Source organism: Neophocaena asiaeorientalis, unplaced genomic scaffold (assembly GCF_003031525.2).
Source record: "Neophocaena asiaeorientalis asiaeorientalis breed wild unplaced genomic scaffold, Neophocaena_asiaeorientalis_V1.1 scaffold264, whole genome shotgun sequence".
In the NCBI taxonomy this organism is placed as follows: Eukaryota; Metazoa; Chordata; class Mammalia; order Artiodactyla; family Phocoenidae; genus Neophocaena; species Neophocaena asiaeorientalis.
In genome coordinates this window covers 4,690,464-4,713,556 of record NW_020185332.1, presented here as the reverse complement: position 1 = coordinate 4,713,556, position 23,093 = coordinate 4,690,464, and the positions used below count along the sequence as shown (strand labels likewise).

Sequence of the window (23,093 nt, the reverse complement as noted above, 5' to 3'; positions counted from 1 at the left end):
AGTCAAATTCTTTACCTGTAGCTGTTCTCTCTTTAATTTCTTCCAGCTTCATCAATGTAGCTGATGTTATTTGCTCAAGATCTAATCCCCTATTTGACTGAAAGAATTCAACCACTGCATTGATGGTTTTCTGCAAAATCATTTAAAATATAAACAAGTTATACAGAGTACTTTCTATATTACAAAATTTAAAGTTTCAGTTTAATTCTAATCAACTCTGGCTCTGAACTGAGGTGGTACCTCCAAAGACAATCTACCCTACTACATCTCCCTCTGGAGTGAAAGGGAACCTGAAAAAAGGTATAGCCCACTTCACCTTATTGGAAAGGCAACAAATGTGTGCATATCGTTAAGGTGACCTTAAGTATGTTCTACGGTATCACATTGATGTAGCAATGGGGCATTACTTCTAGACTTAGCCTCCAGATTAGAAGGTGAAACTCCACCTCTCTATACTGCAACTGGATTCTCCTGCACTTTGAAGTTTAGAGAGGAAATAAGAAGGCTGTTCAGTCCTTACCTACACCCAAAACTTGAACTTAAATTCAGACATTTTGCAAGAAAGAATGAGTTCTGGGCATTGGATGTAAAATGGTGTGAATGTACTTAACCCTACTGAACTATACACTTAAAAAATGGCTAAGATGGGAAATTATGTTCTATGTATTTTACCACAATTTAAATTTTTTTTAATTTTTTAAAAAAATCACAGAATACAGTAAGTTCTGCCTCCCACCCACACTGTGAATTTACTTCTAAACTGTACAGTAAAAATAAGTCAGGGATCTCAATGACAGAGTGGGGCCAACCTACAAGTGATGGAACGAGTGATACGCAAGATGAGTTAAGAGAGTCTGAATAAAGATGGAGCTACAGATACAGAACTGGAGCGAGCATTTTCAACAGCAAAGAAATGGCAGTGATTTTTTCTCACATGAACAGTATCTAAAATTCTTTCATTTGCTGCTGAAGCTTTTTAAATTGGTTCCAAACATTGAAGAGAAAGGGAAAATAAGCAAAAGGAAACTGGGGTAGGAAACTGGTGTGTAGTTATTTGTGAGTAGTTAGCCAGTATAATAAAAACACAGACTTCTTTAAGGGTATATTACTTTTTAAAAAAAATTAACATAAGCATACAGTAGAAAAAAATCTGTAGCATATGAAAAATCAAAATTAACTGCTAAACATGTACTGCTCTTTAATCAAGAAAAAAGTGTCAGTAAACTGAACTGCTAAGTAAATTAAGGTTAAATATGAAAAGGAAAAAAGAAGAAAACCATATGTCAGAAGCATAAGACTTGTTTAATAAGGATTCACTTTCTCCTTGTACTCACAGCATCGTAGATGACCTCCACAGGCTGAGACTGAACAACCAGAGTCTGGTCAGCAGTACTATTCTCTGGATTGGTTTCAAATTCAATTTTAAGCAAGGATGATGCAGTATCGCCAATTGAAGCCACAAGTGATGGTACAATATCTTGCTGTCTCAGACCTGTTATATACCAGTGTTCTAATTTTGCTTCCACCCTACAATCCAGTGCAGAAAAAAGAAGTATTACAAATAAGATCCTTCTAATATAATAGGTTAAAATACAAATTTCTCTTTTAAAAAACTCCTTTGAGAGCCAGGACCATGCCCATCACCCAGAGTTGAAGTCCAAACTCCGTAGCCTAGAATTTAATTACCCACACAATCTGGGGCTTTTTTCTCTGATTTGGTTTATTTGTTTATTCTCCTTATCCTCATGAAAAATCCACTCTGGCCAACTTCAGAACACTGCAGAACTGCCACACGAATACATGCTATATGGAATACATGCTCATGGAATTCATCTCCCTATTTCATGCCACCCTGCACGCTCTGCTCCCTAATCCCTGCATCTGTTGGTCCCTTCCATTCAGTTAGCCTAAACCCCAGATCTCCAAGTCCAAGTTATTCCCTTCTACAACTGAGCTTGTGTAGCATTAACCCTAAGGTATTTCACATTACAGTACCTTCTTACTTATGAGCTCTCCAATATTATACAGATCTTAAATTAACTTTTTATTTCCTCTCTTATCAACTACAGCATAAACACCTTGAAAACAGAAAGTTACTGTTTCTATGCATAGCCTTCATAGTAACAAATCTATAAATTAAACAGTATACAAGAAATATTTGTGAAGGAAAAAAGGAAGGGGAGAACAAATGATGAGCTCCTCATACAGTTCTGTAACAAAACAAACTCTAATATAAAATGACTATCTTCACACACAAAAGGAAAAGAAATTAGAGACAAACTACTATTAATCAGGTTTTTTTATGCTAAGTAACACTATATTTTTTTTGGCCTGAAGTCAAACATAGAAATAAAAATTAAATAAGTTTTTGAAACTTACTTAAGTGCTTGTGCTCCTGGTCGCTGAGATACTTGGGTGCCAAGGCCAATTATCTGAATTTTCAGTATTTCTGGAATATTTCTGTTTTCTCTTATCGTAACAGAGGTGCTTACTAACTTCAGTGCCACAATATAAGCAACATACTAAATGAAAGAATGAATGAAAATGGTTAAATTTTAAGTAATTCTTTCATTTCTTCATATTGAAATCTGCTAAATTATAAAATGATCTAAAAAAACGTATGTTCATTGTAAAAAAAGAACATTAGAAAACTCAATACAAAATTGCTTGCTTAAATAGGACATTTATAAAAGATTCAAAATTAATTTCTCTTAGTTTTAAAGGTAATAAAAATGAAATCTGATAAAATATTTTGTGGCCTAAAGATTCAATTCAGCAGCTTTCACTAAAGCAAATTAATTCAAACCAATCCTCTAGCTCAAAAACTGAACAAAATAAAAAGAATATCTGCTTGATGACTTTGGAGAGTTAGTAAGACACTGAGAAAAAAAAATTCTGCCCCCAAAATTGATAGGTCAAGAATACAGGTAGGACAGATAACTAAAGAGATGATTCTCATCAAACCACACCAGAAGAGAGGAAGTAAGGAACAAAGAATCTATGAAAGAGTCAGAAGACAATTAACAAAATGTAAATAGTAAACCCTTATATCTCAGTAGTTACTTTAAGTGTAAATGAATTAAATTATCCAATCAAAAGACAGACACTGAAAAAATGGATTTTTTTTTTTAAAAAAAGATACAATGATCTGCTGCCTACAAGAGACTCACTTTAGCTTTAAGGCCACACACAGACTGAGAGTGAAGGGATGGAAAAAGATATTTCAAGCAAACATTAACCAAAAAAGACAGAGTAGCTATATTTACATCAGAAAAAAAAATAGACTTTAAGTTAAAAATAGAAGAGACAAAGAAGGTCATTATATAATGATAAAGGGGTCAATCCATCAAGAAGAGGTAACAACTGTAAATATGCTATGTACCCACTGGAGCACCTAAACATATAAATCAAATACTAACAGAACCAAAAGAAATAGACAGCAATAAAACATTAGTTGGGGACTCCATTCTCAACAAAAGAGATATCATCCAGACAGAATCAATAAGGAAACAATGGATTTGAATAACACTACATGCTAAATGGACCTAAGAGACATAGAGAGAAATTCCACCAAACAGCAGCAGAATAAATACTCTTCTGAAATAAATGGAATATTTTCTAGGATAGATCATACATTAGACCACAAAAAAGTCTCAAAATATTCAAGAAGATACACATTATATCAAGTGTCATTCCAATCACAATGAAATTAAACTAGAAATCAGTAATAATAATAAAAGTACAAAATTCACAAATACACATAAATTAAACAATACACTCCTGAACACACTCCTGGATCAAGGAAGAAATCAAAAGGGAAAATAAAAAGTATCATGAGACAAACAAAAATGGGAACAGGGCTTCCCTGGTGGTGCAGTGGTTGAGAGTCCACCTGCCAATGCAGGGGACATGGGTTCGTGCCCCGATCTGGGAAGATCCCACATGCTGTAGAGCAGCTGGGCCCGTGAGCCATGGCCACAGAGCCTGCATGTCCGGAGCCTGTGCCCCACAACAGGAGAGGCCACAACAGTGAGAGGCCCGCGTATAGAAAAAAAAAAAAAAAATGGGAACACAACATACCAAACTTACTGGATGCAGCCAAAGCATTTTTAAGAGGAAAGCTCATAGTGATGAACGCCTACATCAAGAAAAAAGAAAGATCTCAAGTAAACAACCTAAATTTACACCTCAAAGAACTATGAAAGAACAAACTAGGCCCAAAGTTAGAAGAATAAAGGAAATAAACATTACAGCAGAAATAAATGAAAAAGAGAATACAGCAGAAAAACAGAAACACAATGGAGATTAACAAAACCAACAGTTGGTTCTTTGAAACAAAAAGCAAAACTGACAAACCTTTAGATAGACTAACAAAGAAAAAGAGACAACACATATAAATAAAATTATAAATTAAAGAAGAAACATTACAACTGATACCACAAAAATACCAAAGACCATAAGAGTGATTACTATGAACAGCTATCCACCAACAAATTGGAAAACCTAGAAGAAATTGATAAATTCTGAGAAACATAATCTACCAAGAATGAATCATGAACAGAAAATCTGAATAAACCAATAATGAAGGAGATTGAATGAGTAATTAAAAATATCCCAAGAAAAAAAAGCCCAGGACCAAATGTTTTCACTGGTGAATTCTATCAAACATTTAAAGAATCTACACCAATCCTCTCAAACTCCTCAAAAAAAAACCAGAAGAGTAGGAATACTCCCAAACTCATTTTACAAGTCTAGCATTATCCTGATATCAAAGCCAGAAAAGGACACTATGAGAAAAAAAAACTACAGGTCAATATCACTTATAAACACAGATACAAAAACTCTCAACAAAATACTATCAAACCAAATTCAGCAGCACAGTAAAAAGATCATATACCACCATCAAGTAGGATTTATCTCTGGGATGTAAGGATCGTTCAACATACGAAAAGAAATTAATGTAATATATCACACAAATAAAAAGATAAAAATCACATGACTATCTCAATAGATTCAGAAAAAGCATTTGACAAAATTCTACATCCATTCACAATAAAAACTCTCAATAAACTGGGTATAGAAGGAATGTACCTCAACATAATAAAGGCCATATATGACAAGCCCACAGATAACACCATACTCAATATTGAAAGGTAAAATGTTCTTCCCCAAGATCACGAACAAGACAAGGGTGCCCACTCTCACCACTACCATTAAACATAGCATTTGAAGTCCTAGCCAGAGAAATAAAGCAAAAAAAAAGAAACAAAATGCATCCAAATTGGAAAGGAAGAAGGAAAATTGCCTCTCTATGCACATGATATGTCTTACGTAGAGAAAATCCTAAAGACTAGACCAAAAAAAGTTAGAACTAATGAAAAAATTCAGTAAAGTTGCAGGATACAAAATTAGCATACAAAAATCATTTGTGTTTCTATACACTAATTTGAAGAAAAAATTTAAGCAATCCCATTTACAACAGCAAAAAAACAGTAAAATAATTAGGAATAAATTTAACAAAGGAAGTGAAAGATATCTACACTTCAAACTATAAGACACTCATGAAAGAAACTGAAGAAAACATAAACAGAAAAGCTATGCTCTGTTTATTGATTGGAAAAATTAATGCTTTTAAAAATGTACATACTACCCAAAGTAATCTATAGATTCAATGCAATCCCTACAAACTCCAATGGCATTTTGCATGGAACCACAAAAGACCCTGAATAGCAAAAGCAATCTTGAAAGGAAAAAAAAAAACCCACAAAGCTAGACTAGGCATAACACTTCATAATTTCAAACTATATTACAAAGCTATAGAAATCAAAACAATATGGTCCTGGCATTAAAACAGACACACAGACCAACAGAACATAATCGAGAGCACACACATAAATCCATGCACATATGGTTAACTAATACTTGAAAAAGAACTCAAGAATACCCAATGGAGAAAAGATAGTCTCTTTATTAAATGGTGCGACAAAAACTGGATATTCACGTGCAAAAGAATGAAACTGGTCCCCTAACTATTTTTTTTAATTCATTTATTTATGGCTGTGTTGGGTTTTCATTGCTGCACACAGGCTTTCACTTGTTGTGGCAAGTGGGGGCTACTCTTCCTTGCAGTGCACAGGTTTCTTATTGTGACGGTTTCTCTCTGTTGCAGAGCATGGGCTCTAGGCACGCAGGCTTCAGTAGTTGTGGCACATGGGCTCAGTAGTTGTGGCTCACAGGCTCTAGAGTGCAGGCTCAGTAGCAGTGGCGCACGGGTTTAGTTGCTCCGCAGCATGTGGGATCTTTCCGGACCAGGGATCGAACCTGTGTCCCCTGCATTGGCAGGTGGATTCTTAACCACTGCACCACCAGGGAAGTCCTTGGTCCCCTATCTTACACCACTCACAAAAATTAACTAGAAATGGGTTAACAACTTAAATGTAAGACCTGAAGCCATAACTCCTAGAAGGAAATGAAAAAGCTCCTTGACAGCAGTCTTGGCAATGATTTTATGGATATGACACTGAAAGCAGAAGCAAGAAAAGCAAAAATAAATAAGCAGAACAACATCAAACTAAAAAGCTTCTGCAGAGAATAAGAAGCAACAAAATGAAAAGGCAACATACAGAATGGGAGAAAATATTTGCAAACCACATATCTGATAAGGAGTTAATAAGAAAAATATAAAAGGAACTCATACAACTCAATAGCAAAAAAAATAATAATAATCCAATTAAAAATTGGGTGAAGGACCTGAATAGGCATTTTTCCAAAGAGGATATTCAAATGGCCAACAGGTATATAAAAAGATGCTCAACATCACTAATCATCTGGGAAATGCAATTCAAAACCACAATGAGGGAGAAGATCAAGATGGCAGAGTAGGAGGATGTGAAATGAATTCAACTACCCAACATGAACACATCAAAATATGTCTACAGGGCTTCCCTGTTGGTGCAGTGGTTGAAAGTCCGCCTGCCGATGCAGGGGACCCGGGTTCGTTCCCCGGTCTGGTAAGATTCCACATGCCGCGGAGCGGCTAGGCCTGTGAGCCATGGCTGCTGAGCCTGTGTGTCCGGAGCCTGTGCTCTGCAACGGGAGAGGCCACAACAGTGAGAGGCCCACGTACTGCAAAAAATATATATATATATGTCTACATGTAAACAATTCTCATTGAAAACTAACTGCAGACTGGCAAAAAGACTCCTGCAAAACCAAGGCTTTAAGAAAGACCCACATAGAATCAGGTGGTAAGGGAAGTCCACTAGTAAAGGCAAATACATAGTAAAGGCTGAGGATCAATCAATTAAGCTATCATGGAGATGAAAAGAAAAAAATTATAAAATCAACTATAACTACAACAATCAGTAAAGGGATAAACATGAAGATGTAAAATATGACATCAAAACACAAAATGTGAAGGAGGGGAGAAAAAAATGTGTATCACTTAGAATGTGCTTGAGCTTAAATGACTTCCTATTTAGAACAAGTAAATATAGTTATAGGTCAACAAACATGAACCTTGCAGTAACCAAAAATCAAAAACCTACAATAGATATATAAAAAATACAGAGTAAGAACACAAGCACAGCACTAAAGAAAATCATCAAACCAAAAGGGAAGAAACTAAAAGAAGAAGAACAGGGAAGAACTACAAAAACACTGGAAAACAAGTTACAAAAAGGCAATAAGTACACACCTATCAATAATTACTTTAAATGTTAACAGACTAAATGCTCCAATCAAAGACAAAGGATGGCTGGTTGGATAAGAAAACAAGACCCATCTTTATGCTGCTTACAAGAAACTCACTTCAGAGCTAAAGACACACACAGACTGAAAGTGAGGGGATGGTAAAAGATATGTCACGCAAATGGAAATGACAAGATATCGAGGGGAGCAATACTCATTTCAGAAAAAACAGACTTTGAAACAAAGTCTATTTAAAAAAGACAAAGGAAGGCATTATATAATGAAAAAGAGATCAATACAAAAATAGAATATAACACTCATTAACATATATACACCAAATACAGGAGCACCGAGATATATAAAGCAAATATTAACAGACATAAAGGGAGAAACTGACAATAATACAATAGTAGTAGAGGACTTTAACACTCCACTTACATCAATGGACAGATCATCTAGACAGAAAATCAATGAGAAAACAGTGGTCTTAAATGACACAACAGACCAGATGGACTTAATAGATATCTATAGGACATTCCATCCAAAAACAGAAAAATACACATTGTTTTCAAATGCACATGGAATGTTCTCCATGATATATCATATGCTAGCCCACAAAACAAGTCTCAACAAATTTAAGAGGACAGAAATCATATCAAGCAATTCTTCCAAGCACAGTGGTATGAAACTAGAAATCAACTACAGGAAGCAAAGGGGGACAAGCATGAACACATGGAAACTAAACAATATGCTATTAAAAAACCAAAAAGTCAATGAAGAAATCAAAGAGGAAATCATAAAATATCTCCAGACAAACGAAAACGGAAACACAACTCTCCAAAATCTATGGCATGCAGTGAAAGCAGTTCTGAGAGAGGTTTATATCAATACAGGCCTACCTTAAGAAATAAGAAAAATCTCAAATAACCGAACTTACCATCTAAGTAAGAAAAAGAAGACACAAAGACCAAAGTCAGCAGAAGGAAGAACATAATAAAGATCAGAGAGGAAATAAATAAACTAGAGACCAATAACTAGGCTCACCAAGGTGAAAAGAGAGAACCCACACAAACAAAACAAGAAATGGAAGAGGAGAAATAACAACCATTACCACAGAAATGCAAAAAATCATGAGAATACTATGAACAGTTATATGCCAACAAATTGAACAACTTTTCTAGAAGAAATGGACAAATTTCTAGAAACATACAACCTTCCAAGACTGAATCAAGAAGAAACAGACAATCTGAACAGACTGACCATTAGTAGCAAAATTGAGTTAGTAATCAGAAATCTCCCAGCAAACAAGTACAGAACAAAACAGCTTCATAGCGAAATTCTACGAAACATATAAAGAAGAGTTATCACCTATCCTTCTCAAACTATTCCAAAAAACTGAAGAGGAAGGAACACTCCCAAATTCATTCTCTGAGGCCACCAATACCCTGATACCAAAACCAGACAAAGACACTACAAAAAAAGAAAACTACAGGCCAATATCTCTGATGAATATTGTTGCAAAGGTCCTCAACAATATATTAGCAAACTGAATTCAACAATATATGAAAAGGGTCATACACCATGATCAAGTAGGATTTATTCCAAGGATGTAAGGATGGTTCAATATTCTCAAATCAATCAATATGATACACCACATTAACAAAAGGAAGGATAAGAATCACATAATCATCTCAACAGATGCAGAAAAAGCATTTGACAAAATCCAACATCCATTCATGACAAAACTCTCATCACAGTTGGTACAGTCGGAACATATCTTAACATAATAAAGAGCATTTATGACAAACCCACAGCTAACATCATATTCAATGCCAAAAAGCTAGAAGCTTTTCCTCTAAAATCAGGAACAAGACAGGAATGCCCACTCTCACCACTTCTATTTAACATACCACTGGAAGTCCTAACCACAGCCATCAGACAAGAAAAAGAAATAAAAGGTATCTAAATTGGAAGGGAAGAAGTAAAACTATCACTGTTTTCAGATGACATTACACTATGTATAGAAAAGCCTAAAGCCTCTGCCTAAAAACTCTTAGAACTAATAAATGAATTCAGTAAAGTTGCAGGATAGATGATTAATAAACAGAAATCTATTGCTTTTTTATACACTAGTAATGAATGATCAGGAACAGAATGCAAGGTAACAATCGCATTTAAAATCACACCAAAAAGAATAAAATAGCTTAGGAATAAACTTAACGAAGAAGGTAAGACCTATACTCTGAAAATTATAAAATGCCAATAATGGAAATTGAAGATGATACAAAGAAATGAAAAGATAACCCATGTCCTTAAATTGGAAGAATTAATATTGTTAAAATGGCCATACTACCCAAAGCAATCTACCGATTTAATGTCATCCCTATCAAAGTACCCATAATATTTTTCACAGATCTAGAACAAATAATTCCAAAAGTTATATGGAACCATAAACGACTCCAAATTACCAAAGTAATTTTGAGAAAAAAGAACAAAGCTAGAGGTATCACGCTACCTGATTTCAGAGTATACTACAAAGCTACAGTAATCAAAACGGTATGGTACCTGCATAAAAAGAGATACAGAGATCAACAGAACAGAATAGAGAGCCCAGAAATAAACCCACACACTTACGGTCAATTAATCTATGACAAAAGAGGGAAGGATATACAATAGAGAAAAGACAATCTCTTCAATAAGTGATGCTGGGAAAACTGGGCAGTACATGTAAAAGAATGAAATTAGAACATTTCCTCACCCCACATACAAAAATAAGCTCAAAATGGACCGAAAACCTAAATGTAAGACCTGAAACCATAAAACTCACAGAAGAATATTCACAGGCAGAATATTCTCTGACACAAATCACAGCAATATTTGTTTGATCTGTCTCCTAAGGCAAAAGAAACAGAAGCAAAAATAAATAAACAGGCCCTATTAAACTTAGGAAAGGAAACCACTGACAACATGGAAAGGCAACCTACCATATAAGGGAAAATATTTTCAGGTGATATTACCAATAAGGGGTTAATATCCAAAATATATAAACAACTCATACAACTCAATATCAAAAGACAACTAACCTGATTCAAAAAATGGGAAGAACACCTGAGTAGACATTTTTTTCACTGAAGATAGAGATGGCCAAAAGACACATGAAAAAAGGTTCAACATGGCTAATCATCAGAGAAATGCAAGTCAAAACTGAAATGAGATATCACCTCATGCCTGTCAAAATGGTTATTATCAAAAAGTCCACAAATAACAAACAAATGTTGAAGAGGGTGTGGAGAAAAGGGAACCCTCCTACACTATTGGTGGTAATGTAAATTGGTGCAGCCACTATGGAAAACAGTATGGCCATTCCTCAGAAAACTGAAAGTAGAACTGTCATATGATCCAGCAATTCCACTCCTGGGTGTGTATCTGAAGAAAACGAAAACACTAATTCAAAAAGATACATGCACCCCAATGTTCACAGCAGCAATACATACAATAGCTAGGATATGGAAGCAACCTAAATGTCCATCAACAGATATAGAGAACAAACTAGTGGTTACCAGATGGGCAAGGGAAAGGGGGATGGGCACAAAAGGTTTTTGGAAATTAAAAGGTACAAACTATTATATATAAAATAATAAGCAACAAGAATATACTGTACATCACAGGGAAATATAGTCATTATTTTGTAAGAACTTTAAATGGAGCATAATCTATAAAAAAACTGAATCACCATGATGTACACCTGAAACTAATATAATATTGTAAATCAACTATACTTCAACTAAAAAACATTAATAACTTCATATGGAGGGAAATACATTTGCCAATGTTTTTTAGAAAAAAAAAATAACAAACCACAATGAGATATCACCTCATACCTGTTAGAATGGCTATTATTTTGTACCAATTTATATTCCCATGCTTGTACACTGTGGGTGGGAATGTAAATTGGTATAGTCACTATAAGAACCAGTGAGGAGGCTCCTCAGAAAACTAAATAGAGAAGTACCTTATGATCCAGCAATTCCACTTCTGGATATTTATCTGAAGGAAATGAAATCAATACCTCAAAGAGATACGTGCACTCCCATGTTCACTGAAGCATTATTCACAACAGCCAAGACATTATAACAACCTAGGTGTCCACTGACTGATGAAAAAATAAAGAAAATGTGGTGTGGATATACACAATGGAATATTATTTAGCCATAAAAAGGAAGGAAATCCTGCAACAACATGGATGTAGCTTGAGGACATTATGTTAAGTAAAGTAAGTTGAACAGAGAAAGACAAATACTGTACAGTCTCACTTATATGTGGAATCTAAAAAGACCAGAGAATAGACTGGTGGTTGCCAGGAACAGGGAGCAGGGTATGGGGGAAATTGGTGAAGGTAGTCAAAGGTACAAACTTCCAGTTATAAAATGACTAATTTCTAGGGATGTAATGTAATTTAACAAATACATAAAAGACTCCTACAAACCAATAAGAAAAAGACAACCCAATAATGAACAAGAGACTCAAAAGCTACTTCACAAAAAAGGATATCTATCAGGCCTACAACAGTACAAGAAAGTGAAAAACCTCTTCAGTCATCCAGAAAACACAAATTAAAACCACAATGAAATACTACATACTAACCATTTAGAATGGATAAATTCAAAAGACTGATGATGGTAAGAGTTGGTAAAGATGTGGAACAATAAGAATCCTCATATACCACTGATGGAAATGTTTTTCACATTGGAAAAGTATTTAGCAGAATCTATTAAAGTTAAACATACTCATATCCTATGATACACCAATTCTACTCCTAAGGATATACTGAGCAGAAAATCTCATATGCCCACTAAAAGACATTTACAAGAAGTTAACAGCAGCATAACAACAAAAAAACAAAAACAACCCAAATGCCCATAAACAAAAGTATGAATAAATAAGTTGTGGTATTTTCAAATGAAAATACCTACACAACAATGAAAGTGAGCAGAATACACACAGTGAAACAACAGAGATAGATCTTACAGTAATGCCCTATCTATTGCACAGTCTATAATTTAACCGATAGTAATTACACAGCTGTTCTTTATGACACATCAAATGAGCAATACATTTTGGTTTTGATGACTCTTTTATACATGAGTTACATTTCACACACACAGATTTTTTAAGATAAAATTTTTAAAAGACAATTTACCTCTATAATAAGTACTTTTTATCAGGTTATTCTCACATTCATTAAAGCAACTAAATCTAAAGTTGGAGACAGTTTTAATTGGTAAGGTCTGACTGAAACATTTAACAAAAAGTAAAGCAGAAACAAACTGTAACGTATTTTTATTAGTTACTTTAAAAATCAATAACTTGTTTAACCCAATTCAAGATAACACAGAAAAACGAAACCACCTAAATAATTACCACCTAAACAATTACCTGCTTGGGTAAAGTTAGGTTGTGGGTGCTCTCACTATAACCAATAGCCGTGAAAAGCTTATCTTTTTCCTCTGGTGTCATAAGGTCATCAATAGCTACAAAAAGATAACATTTTAAGAAATCAATCGCTTCAGTCTTACAGATACAATAAAAAACATCAAACCAAACTAACGAGTGGCCTAAAATCAATAGACACAAATGCTAAAGCAAAAACAGCAAAGTAATTTCCTCTAATATACTACTTTGACTTGTTAAACATCATGTATTTGCTTATTTAGGTGAAGAAAATGCAAAGAGACACCATTAAGGGAATTCAAATGTCACATAACAATTTTATAATTCCCTAAGTATTTTAAAAATTAAGTGAAACATCTAATTAAATATCCATGTAAAAAAGTAACAATAAGGAATGCTACCTGTGAGATTTCTGAATTTCAAGTTTTAAAATTTCACACAAATAACTTTTCTCAAAAATTCAAAGTTTTATTTTAGTTAAATAAACATGGGAATGTTCCATCCTGATGTATTTGTTTATATGTTTACTATACTAAGCTACTTTTATTTCAAAAATATTATGAAATAAAATTCAACTAACTGGCTAAAACATAATTTATATATTTTTTCCTTATCAGTGTACAATAAACTATCTGACTTGGAACTTACTTTCAGGAATCAAAGATTCTTCATCTTTTTTCTTAGATTCCTTCTTACCCCAAAACCCACTAAACCAGCCTCCACGTTTCTCGCCTCTGTCAGTAGACTTTTTCCTTAATTTTTGCCCAGATCGAATCACCTAAAAAATTAAAATTAAAAAATTTAATTAAAGAATAAATGCCCTCTTCATTTTCAGGTGTAGCCAGGTAAGAACAATGGTTAATTTTTTAACACTAAATTAAGGTAAAAGCAGTCAATAAAGCTAGTTCCTTCTGAAACGATTCTCAACATTATTTGGTTAATAGTCTATTAATTTATATACTTGTCACACCTACTGATAGCTTTCTGACGAAGTTGCATTTTGTGAGTAAGTTAAGGTTTCAAGTAAAATTCTTCTGAGCAATGTGTCTTCCAAATTTACAAGGTAAGGAGCTACTATGACAGCAGATTTTTAAAATGAAAAGTTCCCTAAAAGGAAGACACTTCCACACTCAAAGATAAAATTTAACCATCCTATTTCATAATTCACATACACTGTTGACTTGCTAACTATGAACATGTTTGGGGGACAGAATATAAATAAAATTAGAAAGTCCTCAAATCTCATTTCATCCTGTTTCTCAACAAATCCTGGCTTGATTATCTGCTGCTTCTGTCTTTACCCACTTTTCAGTAAAATACAGACGAATAGCTCAAAAGTGGAAAAAAAAAAGGATGAAAAGAATATAGGGCTTAAATAATTTAGACTCTATCTTCTCATTTCCTGAATAAGTAAATAATTTTCCCACTTTAACTTTAAAATATTTTAAATTGGTAGTAAATTGGTAACATACTGCAAGCTTCTGTGTGTACCAAAAAGTGAAATAATCCAAAAGACAAGTTAAAGAGCTGAATTCTATAGTAAAGAGAATAAGTTTGATTAACAACTCAGTTTAAACTAAGTAAGTTATCTTTAACATGTAGACATTAAACAAATAATAGGGGAATAGGTCTATATCTGCCCACAAAATCATTGATGGTCCCAGTTATATCTCAGCTCTAACTTTTGCCAAGCTTAATCTATTTTCAGCAGTCAGAAATGTAATGGGTAAAAAAATATATAGCTGATTCATTTATATTTTATATGAAATAATATTTAACTTCTTTATTCTCCTAGCATAGAAGATTAGTATGCGTTTTTATTTTTCACAGTAAAATATATCTATGAGACCATAAATTTTTAAATGTGTATAAAATTTAATATGAAGAGGTATGCAAAACCCTTTCACTTTTTCCTAAATACCACCTCTGTTGCCTTCACTTCCCTTCCCTGTCCAGTTAAGAGGCCAAGGTAAATAACTTCATCCAATCCTCTGCCTACATTTTAAACTCTCTGGCCCTGCAGATTTTCCACTATAATGAAAAAACATCAATCTTGGATGAATCTAATTGCCTTCTCTTCATCTACATCCCATCCTTCTTTAGCCATAGCATCCAATAATTTATCTTCTTCCTTCAATTTTGAAGCAACTGATAAGTAGTATTAAGAACACCCAATTAAACTGAAGCAACTTAATTTAGGGAGGATTAGAATTATTTGTTTCTTCTGGCAAAATGTTTCTCTAATTCGTAGGAACAAATCCACAGTAGCAGCAAATACCTTTTAAAATATTCACACTCTCTGCCCCACCTTGGGGAATTTGTCCTTAAGAAAATAAGAGACGTTTGAGAAAATGTAAAGACAAGGTTCCTCATTGTAGTGTAATTTATAATCACATATAACCAGTGGGAAATAGTAAGCAAATTCTGGTATACGAACAGAACTGAATACTAGTCAGTTATTTAAAATTATGTTGCATAAACAATTCTATGGAATACTATATAAAACGGAACACTTATTTTTTAAAGAAAGAAAAGCAACTTACAAAACCTTTTCTTGACTCCACAATCCCCACGAGTTGCCACTCCCTTTATCTTGCTTTCCACTTACAGTGAAGTATCATGACTGCCTGTACTTAGTCTCTCCAATTCCTCATCTTCCACTCCCTCTCATTCCTATCAAATTTCTACCCATACTATTCTATAAAACTTGCTCTTTCTTTACGGCTAAATCCAATGATGAACTTTCAGTTCCATGATGGCCTAAGCCCTCTACAACACATCCTTCATTGCTTATTACAACAAAAAATTCTGGACAAAACATAAAAAGCATCTACCACAGACTCTGAAAAGTTAGCAAAGTAGGCAGATGGTGGAGGGAAGTCAACACTTGGAGAAGTGACCTTCTCAATGGTGAGTTTCCTCACTTTTTTTTTTCACATGTTGTACTCATCCCCCACCTGCCCCCAAAATTCTCCCTCCTGATGTTCTTACCTTTGGACAGTCCCCTTCCTTTGAGTGTGGGCATGACCTGTGACTCATTTCTAACAAATAGAATACAGCAAGGGTGATGAGATGTACATAATTATGTGCAAAGCATTGTGCCAGGCACATAACAGTCTAAGTGGTTTATATGGTTTATCAGGTACTCCACACAATAACCCTATGATGTAGGTACTGTGAATTAATATAGTCTTACAAATGAGGAAACTGAGGCACTGGCAGGTTAAATAGTCAACCCAAGGTCAAACAAGTAGTGGATAGCAAAGCTGGGATTAGAATCCAGACCATCTGACTCCCAAGTCTACACTCTTAACTATTATGCTAGTACAACAAGCACTCAATGAGCATTTACTAAGTATATGAATGAACCAAGTGCATACGCTTTAATCCCATTTAAAAAAATGAGTATGTGTATAAAGATCTATGACTATAAAAAAGACTGGAAGAATACACAAAAAGGTATTAGCAGTAGTTATCTTTAGTGTGTAAGATAAAGGGTATTTCTATTTTCTTTTTTTGTGGATCTTTATTTTCTAACTTTTCTACAATGAGTTTATTGCACTTATAATTTATTTTTTCATTTACCAAAAGTCATGTTACAGAATAATAGAAATGACATGGAACAATGAGGACAAGGTACCAAGTGGGATAAGTCAGCAATTACAAAACACTACAAACAGACTGAGTCCAATTTTAGAAAAAAAGAAAGGAAGAGAAGAGGGACAGAGGAGGGAAGGAGGGAAAAAAAGAAAATGGGTTAAAGAAAGGAGGAAGGAAGGGAGGGAAGAGAAAATAAAGGGAAAGAAATGGGGGATACAAAAGCATAAATAACTAGGTACATATGCATGAGAGAAAAACTAGAAGCCTACATATCAAAATGTTAACACCAGCATTCTGTGTTAGTAGGATTATGGATGACTTTTACTTACTTTCTTTTGGGGGGTTAGCAAATTTTTAGTTATAAAATTAGAAATTTTGCCCCTTCATATCAGTGGGGTTTTTTCCTCCAATATTCCAATTAATTTTCTCCTGAGACTAAATTAAGACATGAAAACTCAACCTTTATTCTCACGTGAGTAAATCTAAACAACTTCCTATGAAACTTAAATTTCTTGATCCCAGGTTTAAAGGAGTAGTATTAACATGTTTAAAACATAAAATCAGGGCTTCCCTGGTGGCGCAGTGGTTGAGAATCTGCCTGCCAGTGCAGGGGACACGGGTTCGAGCCCTGGTCCGGGAGGATCCCACATGCCGCGGAGCAGCTAGCCCCGTGAGCCACAGTTACTGAGCCTGCGCATCTGGAGCCTGTGCTCTGCAGCAAGAGAGGCCGCGATAGTGAGAGGCCCGCGCACTGCGATGAAGAGTGGCCCCCACTTGCCGCAACTAGAGAAAGCCCTCGCACAGAAACGAAGAGCCAACACAGCCATAAATAAATAAATAAAATTAAAAAAAAAAAAAAAAAAACATAAAATCAGCTAATAAAAATGATTGACATATATACACTGCCATGGGTGAAACAGATAGATAGTGGGAATCTGTTGTATAGCACAGGGAGCTCGGCTCAGTGCTCTGTGGTGACCTAGATGGGTGGGATGGGGAGATAGGAGGGAGGTCCAAGAGGGAGGGGATGTATGTATACATATAGCTGATTCACTTCGTTGTACAGGAGAAACTAACCCAATACTGTAAAGCAAATATACTCCAGTTTAAAAAAAAAATTATCATGAAGAAAAAAAAAGAAAAAAAGATTACCTCAACTTGTGCTTGTTGCCTTGCTAAAATTATGTTAAAAACATCTAGTGGCCTCTCCAAATCCTAAAAAACAAAGAGACACTTGTAAACAAAGAAAATGGTCATTAGATTAAAAACATTTTTTTCTTCTATGATTTCTAGGATTATTCTAGTCCGTGAACAAACAGCATTTGTGATCTATTGAAAGTATAATATATATAAATTTGAACGTACACTTGGCTTTTACATTTTTACGTTTTTGCAATGTGAGAAACAATTTTCCAAGAAAGTAAATGCTTGTTAAATACAATATGAAAATAAGAATTTTAATGAGACCACTATAATACAGAGATAGCCATACATGCAAGTGGAAACAAAAATATTTAGGAGGGGGACCTGTTTTAGGTATTAGCATTATGGTTGTTACTTCTGACTCCCCCTTTTCTGTGTTATTTCACAATCATCATACCAAAGGCACCTTAATAAAACACAAAATTTAAGAATGTAAAATTCTTCAAATCAAGTACACTAAAGCAGAAACAAACTCGGGGAATTTATGTAAGAGGAATCTAACATGTAGTGGGTGAGCTGTGTGTCACATGCTCTATGTGTTATTTCATGCAATTCTCACAACTCTGTAAGACAGATACTGTTTCCATTTTATACATGAGTATACCAGATCTAAGATACTGAGAAACTTGATGCTTTTTCTAATATATAATATTAGTGATTGTTATATATTTCAGAATAACAATTCGATTAACTCTTTATGTTATGAATTTGTAGCAAAAACAGTGATATAATCAAGATCAGATGATATTAAGCAAATTATGTGTTCTTCTATATTTCAGAAGGGGGTAAATAAGACTATCTTGAGGATAAGAACTAATTTTTACAAATAATACTTTGAACTCTTAAAAAAAAAGCCACTAACAAAACTAACAATACACATCTAGCCAATATTAAACACATATGTGAACAGCTCTGATATTGATTTTCTAAACATTATTATAAAAACCAAACACATTTCTCCAAATAGTTTACAAGTACCCTGATATTAGGAAGCTTTTTTTCGAAGGAAATAACAGGGGAAAAAATACTCTGCATTTTCCATACAATTCTCTCAAAAAGAGCTCAGTTCTGCTCTTTCTAAAATTATATTTAAATTTAAGTTAAATTAAATTAACATTAAAGGATGATTTAACAAATAATAGCTCTCACCAATATATGCAAGATATACCTGAATTTGTTTCTGTATTTCTTCTGGGACTTTAGTCTGGGTTAGCTTATTTTTGTAGGCACTTTTATAACTCTTGAGCAATTGCCTGTGTTTTTTTATGTTACTCCATGACCACATCCGTGTATACCTTCTTATGTGAACTTCAAGAACAGAATCAATTGCATATTTCCACCTGCAAATCAAATTTTGTTAATGCACATTTGAATATGAAGGTTTAAGAAACAGCAGGAAAATAGCTTTGACGTTTTAGAGCTACACTGTTACTCTTTTTGTTCTTATTAACTGTATTCCTATAAAAGCTCAGAGATAACATTTCTATTCCCCAGTACTTCAATTCTCTGACTTAAATAGATTATGAATGGAACAAACCACTCCAGGAAGAGGATATGCCAAAGCAAAATCATAAAGACACAAAATGACATGTTGTGTGAAATTAACAGTATCCCAATATGGTTGCCACACTGGAGTTCATATCCATTACTGAAGGGCAATAAGATCAAAAAAAAGTTGAAAGTCTTGAATACTGAGTTAAGAATTTGGGAATAATCTACGAGCAGGAGTACAAGAGAATGTGTTTATTAAAAAAAAAGAGTAACGAGGACATAATATAAAAGATATCCCTCTCATGTCTCTAAAAAAGTAAGTGGCTTCATTACATGGCTTTAAAGGTCTCTTAGCTCTGAGAGTCCCTAACTATATGATTACATGGTTCTCATAAAATATTTTTTTTTAAAATTCTAACTTACCATTGTCGACCATTGGTATGAAGTGGTAAATAAGGCTTATATTTCCTGTAAGGAGCATTTCTAACCATATAATCCACTGATTCCAAAAGGTCAATCATACTTAAGTACTATTAAAACAAAAACCAAGTTAACGTTTGTTACATCACACACATGAATAAACACCAAATTCTGTTATATTTTCAGTATAGTGAGACTTCAAACTCTCTGAACAATGAATATCATAGTTGTCTGGTAATTCAATAATATATTTCATCAGATTTAAGACAACGATTATAAGTTGTAAGATAATTTTAAGTTCTACTACAAAAGAAAACAGTACTGCCAATTAAACTGTCATACCACCAATAATAATATACATCCTATTTTCAAATATATTAAAGTGTGAAATAAATGTAAATCTTAGAACCAATGAAATATGGTATCTGTAACTACTAACGTGAAACATGCCGATTCCTAAAACTACATATTTTCCTCTGGACCATCATTTCAAGCAGTGGTTATCTATAAGCTGAATTTCAAATTGCTCCAGAAAATTATCGCGTAACTAAAGCAAGATAAAGCTATTTAACCACCCATCTTAACCACCAATACAACTCTGTGTGTATCTGGTAAACAGCTCAAATGGAGGGAAACACACACACACACACAACTATAGGCAAAATAAAGAAGGGAAGTCCAGCTTCTTCTCCATTTTTTCTTAATGCAAGTCTAACTAAGAGTTACCACACGGCTATTCAGTACTTAACATGCGGATAGTCTGAACTTAAATGTATTTGTAAGTATAAAATAAACCCCAGATTTTGAAGACTTAAGAAAAAAATATAAAATATTGTAACAATTTTTAATTTTGATTACATGTTGAAATGATATTTTGGGTATGTTAAATAAAATGTTATTCATTTTAGTAATTGTTTTCCTCTTTTCTTTATCTTGCTAATGCAGCTACTAGAAAATTTAAAATTACCCATATGACTTGCATTATATTTGTACTGGACTGCACAGGGCTAAAAGCTCAATTAGCTAAATCTCCCATCCTCCTTTCACTTCCAGTTCTCCAGATGTCTTATCCAAACTCCTTAGGTACATAACCAAACTTGAGAAACAAGTGAAGGAAAAGAAGCTTGCCAACATAGCTATTCTAAAAATTAAGTGAACAATATTTAATGTAAGAGTGTCTGCTATTAAAATCTGAGGAAGAAAAAAACTATTAAAACCCTCCATCAAGAATTGGGAATTAAATGGGAATCATGTCATTCACTATAATTTGGTAAGATTCTCCACCAAGAAGGGAAAAATCAGATAAAATGAAGGAAAACTATTTCTTATATATGGTATTTATTTTCTTTTAAAAATACACATATAATCTATTTTTAGGAGATATATCAAATCTCAACATAACAAACCAAAAGAACCACCAGAGCATTGGAGAAGGAATAATCACGGAGGACAAAAGCCATTGAAATTCAAGGTTAATCAAAGCTATAAATACCCAAATGAATCTTACCTGAGGTTTGGTCAATTCAACGGCAATATTTTGTACTTCTATGTTCCAATCAAGTTTAGGTGTTTTGAGCTCTGTTTCTGCATAAGGATTCATGTAGAGTTTTGCAGAGGCTGATATTGGCTGGAAAACTTATATAACATGGGAAGACGTAAGATATGTTTACATGCCCTTACATATGAGCAACTGTAAATACTTATGAGAACACTGTTACTTTGAAAGTAAAGAAAAATGATCAAAAATATGTAAAAAAATCACTACCAAAAACTATTTAAGCATCTACTTATCTGCGTAACACAAACTGTCAAACTCAATGTAAAAGAGGAAACTGGCGCTTTATGCTTCTAAGTAAGAAATGTACAAAATATAGACAATCTAATCTTGGTTATTCACAGTCTGTGTAAAATTATGTTTCCCTTCCTTGCTACAAGACATTTAATGATTTTAGTATTCATTAAAAATAATAATACGGGGGGGGGATAAATTGGGAGATTGGGACTGACATATACACACTACTATATATAAAACAGATCACTAATAAGAACCTACTGTATAGCACAGGGAACTCTACTCAATACTCTGTAATGGCCTATATGGAAAAAGAATCTAAAAAAGAGTGGATATCTGTATATGTATAGCTGATTCACTTTGCTGTACACCTAAAACTAACACAACATTGTAAATCAACTACATTCCAATAAAAATTTAAAAAATAATTATAAAGTATTGCCTGACATGGCCCCCCCCAAAAAAATACTAATACAAGGTAGGAAACAAAATTTGATTACTTTCCATATTATTTAATCATAGTCAGAATTTAGGAACAGAATCATGAATGAAATTCATATTACCCAGAAAAAAATTGCTCACTACTTTCTAATTTTCAAAATGATCATTACATATATAATCTTAGACTCAACTAAAGGCAATATTTTTGAAGTTGAGAAGTAGTATGAAAAAGAATATTAGGGAAGATGACAGAGCAAAGTAATGTAATAAATTTTAATTGCAAATAGTATTAAAATCATATAAATTGTGGTATCTTAGAGTAGTTACAATTTGCATAAGACTGTATAAAAATTTTAACTTATTTAGAGGTTATTTATAAATGAAACATGTCTCAGAAAAAAGTTGTAGATTTTTCTGAGTAAGTTCTTTCATGAGTGAAACTAAATGCTCTCACAAACTAACAGTATCCAAAAACTCTGTCATCGTTTAATAGAGAGGTTTGTGAACATAAAGAGAAAGTGCCAGCCAGCTCTCATATAAAGGCAATTAGCTATAAAAGAATAAGAAGAAAACAACAGTGAATGAGAGTAGTATGGAGTATAGAAGAACATTGGCATGAAAGCTGAGAACAAGCATCAAGAGGTACACTAAACAAAAACAAAAGAATAGCATCTTTAGAACAAAACTGAAATGGAGAAAATGAATGGGATAAATACAGAGGCAGCTTTCTTAGAGATCTATTTAAAAATAAGTAAAGGTGAGGCTTCCAAGAGATAGAAAAGCTTACTGAAAAAAGATCTCTGGAGAAATATGAATCAAAACAACAATGAGGTACCCCCTCACACCTGTCAGAATGGATACCATCAAAAAGTCTGCAAATAGCAAATGCTGGAGAGGATGTGAAGAAAGGGGAACCCTTGTGCACTGTCGGTGGGAAATGTAAATTGGTGCAGCCACCATGGAAAACAATATGAAGGTTCCTCAAAAAAACAAAAATAGAACTACC

General features: G+C 33.8%; 1 protein-coding gene across 3 annotated transcripts in view; it reads right to left on the bottom strand.

Moving 5' to 3' along the window:
* VPS13C (vacuolar protein sorting 13 homolog C) overlaps positions 1-23,093 on the bottom strand; it is a 173,977-nt gene that overhangs the window by 105,941 nt on the left and 44,943 nt on the right. For all 3 annotated transcript variants that reach the window (XM_024735158.1, XM_024735160.1, XM_024735159.1), the window contains exons 11-19: positions 21,362-21,489; positions 19,858-19,964; positions 19,112-19,283; positions 17,893-17,955; positions 13,789-13,918; positions 13,126-13,220; positions 2,380-2,522; positions 1,335-1,527; positions 16-130 (exon numbers count right to left, since the gene is read on the bottom strand). In XM_024735158.1, coding sequence (XP_024590926.1) covers positions 16-130; positions 1,335-1,527; positions 2,380-2,522; positions 13,126-13,220; positions 13,789-13,918; positions 17,893-17,955; positions 19,112-19,283; positions 19,858-19,964; positions 21,362-21,489 — 1,146 coding nt within the window. The remainder of the gene's footprint in view (positions 1-15; positions 131-1,334; positions 1,528-2,379; positions 2,523-13,125; positions 13,221-13,788; positions 13,919-17,892; positions 17,956-19,111; positions 19,284-19,857; positions 19,965-21,361; positions 21,490-23,093) is intronic.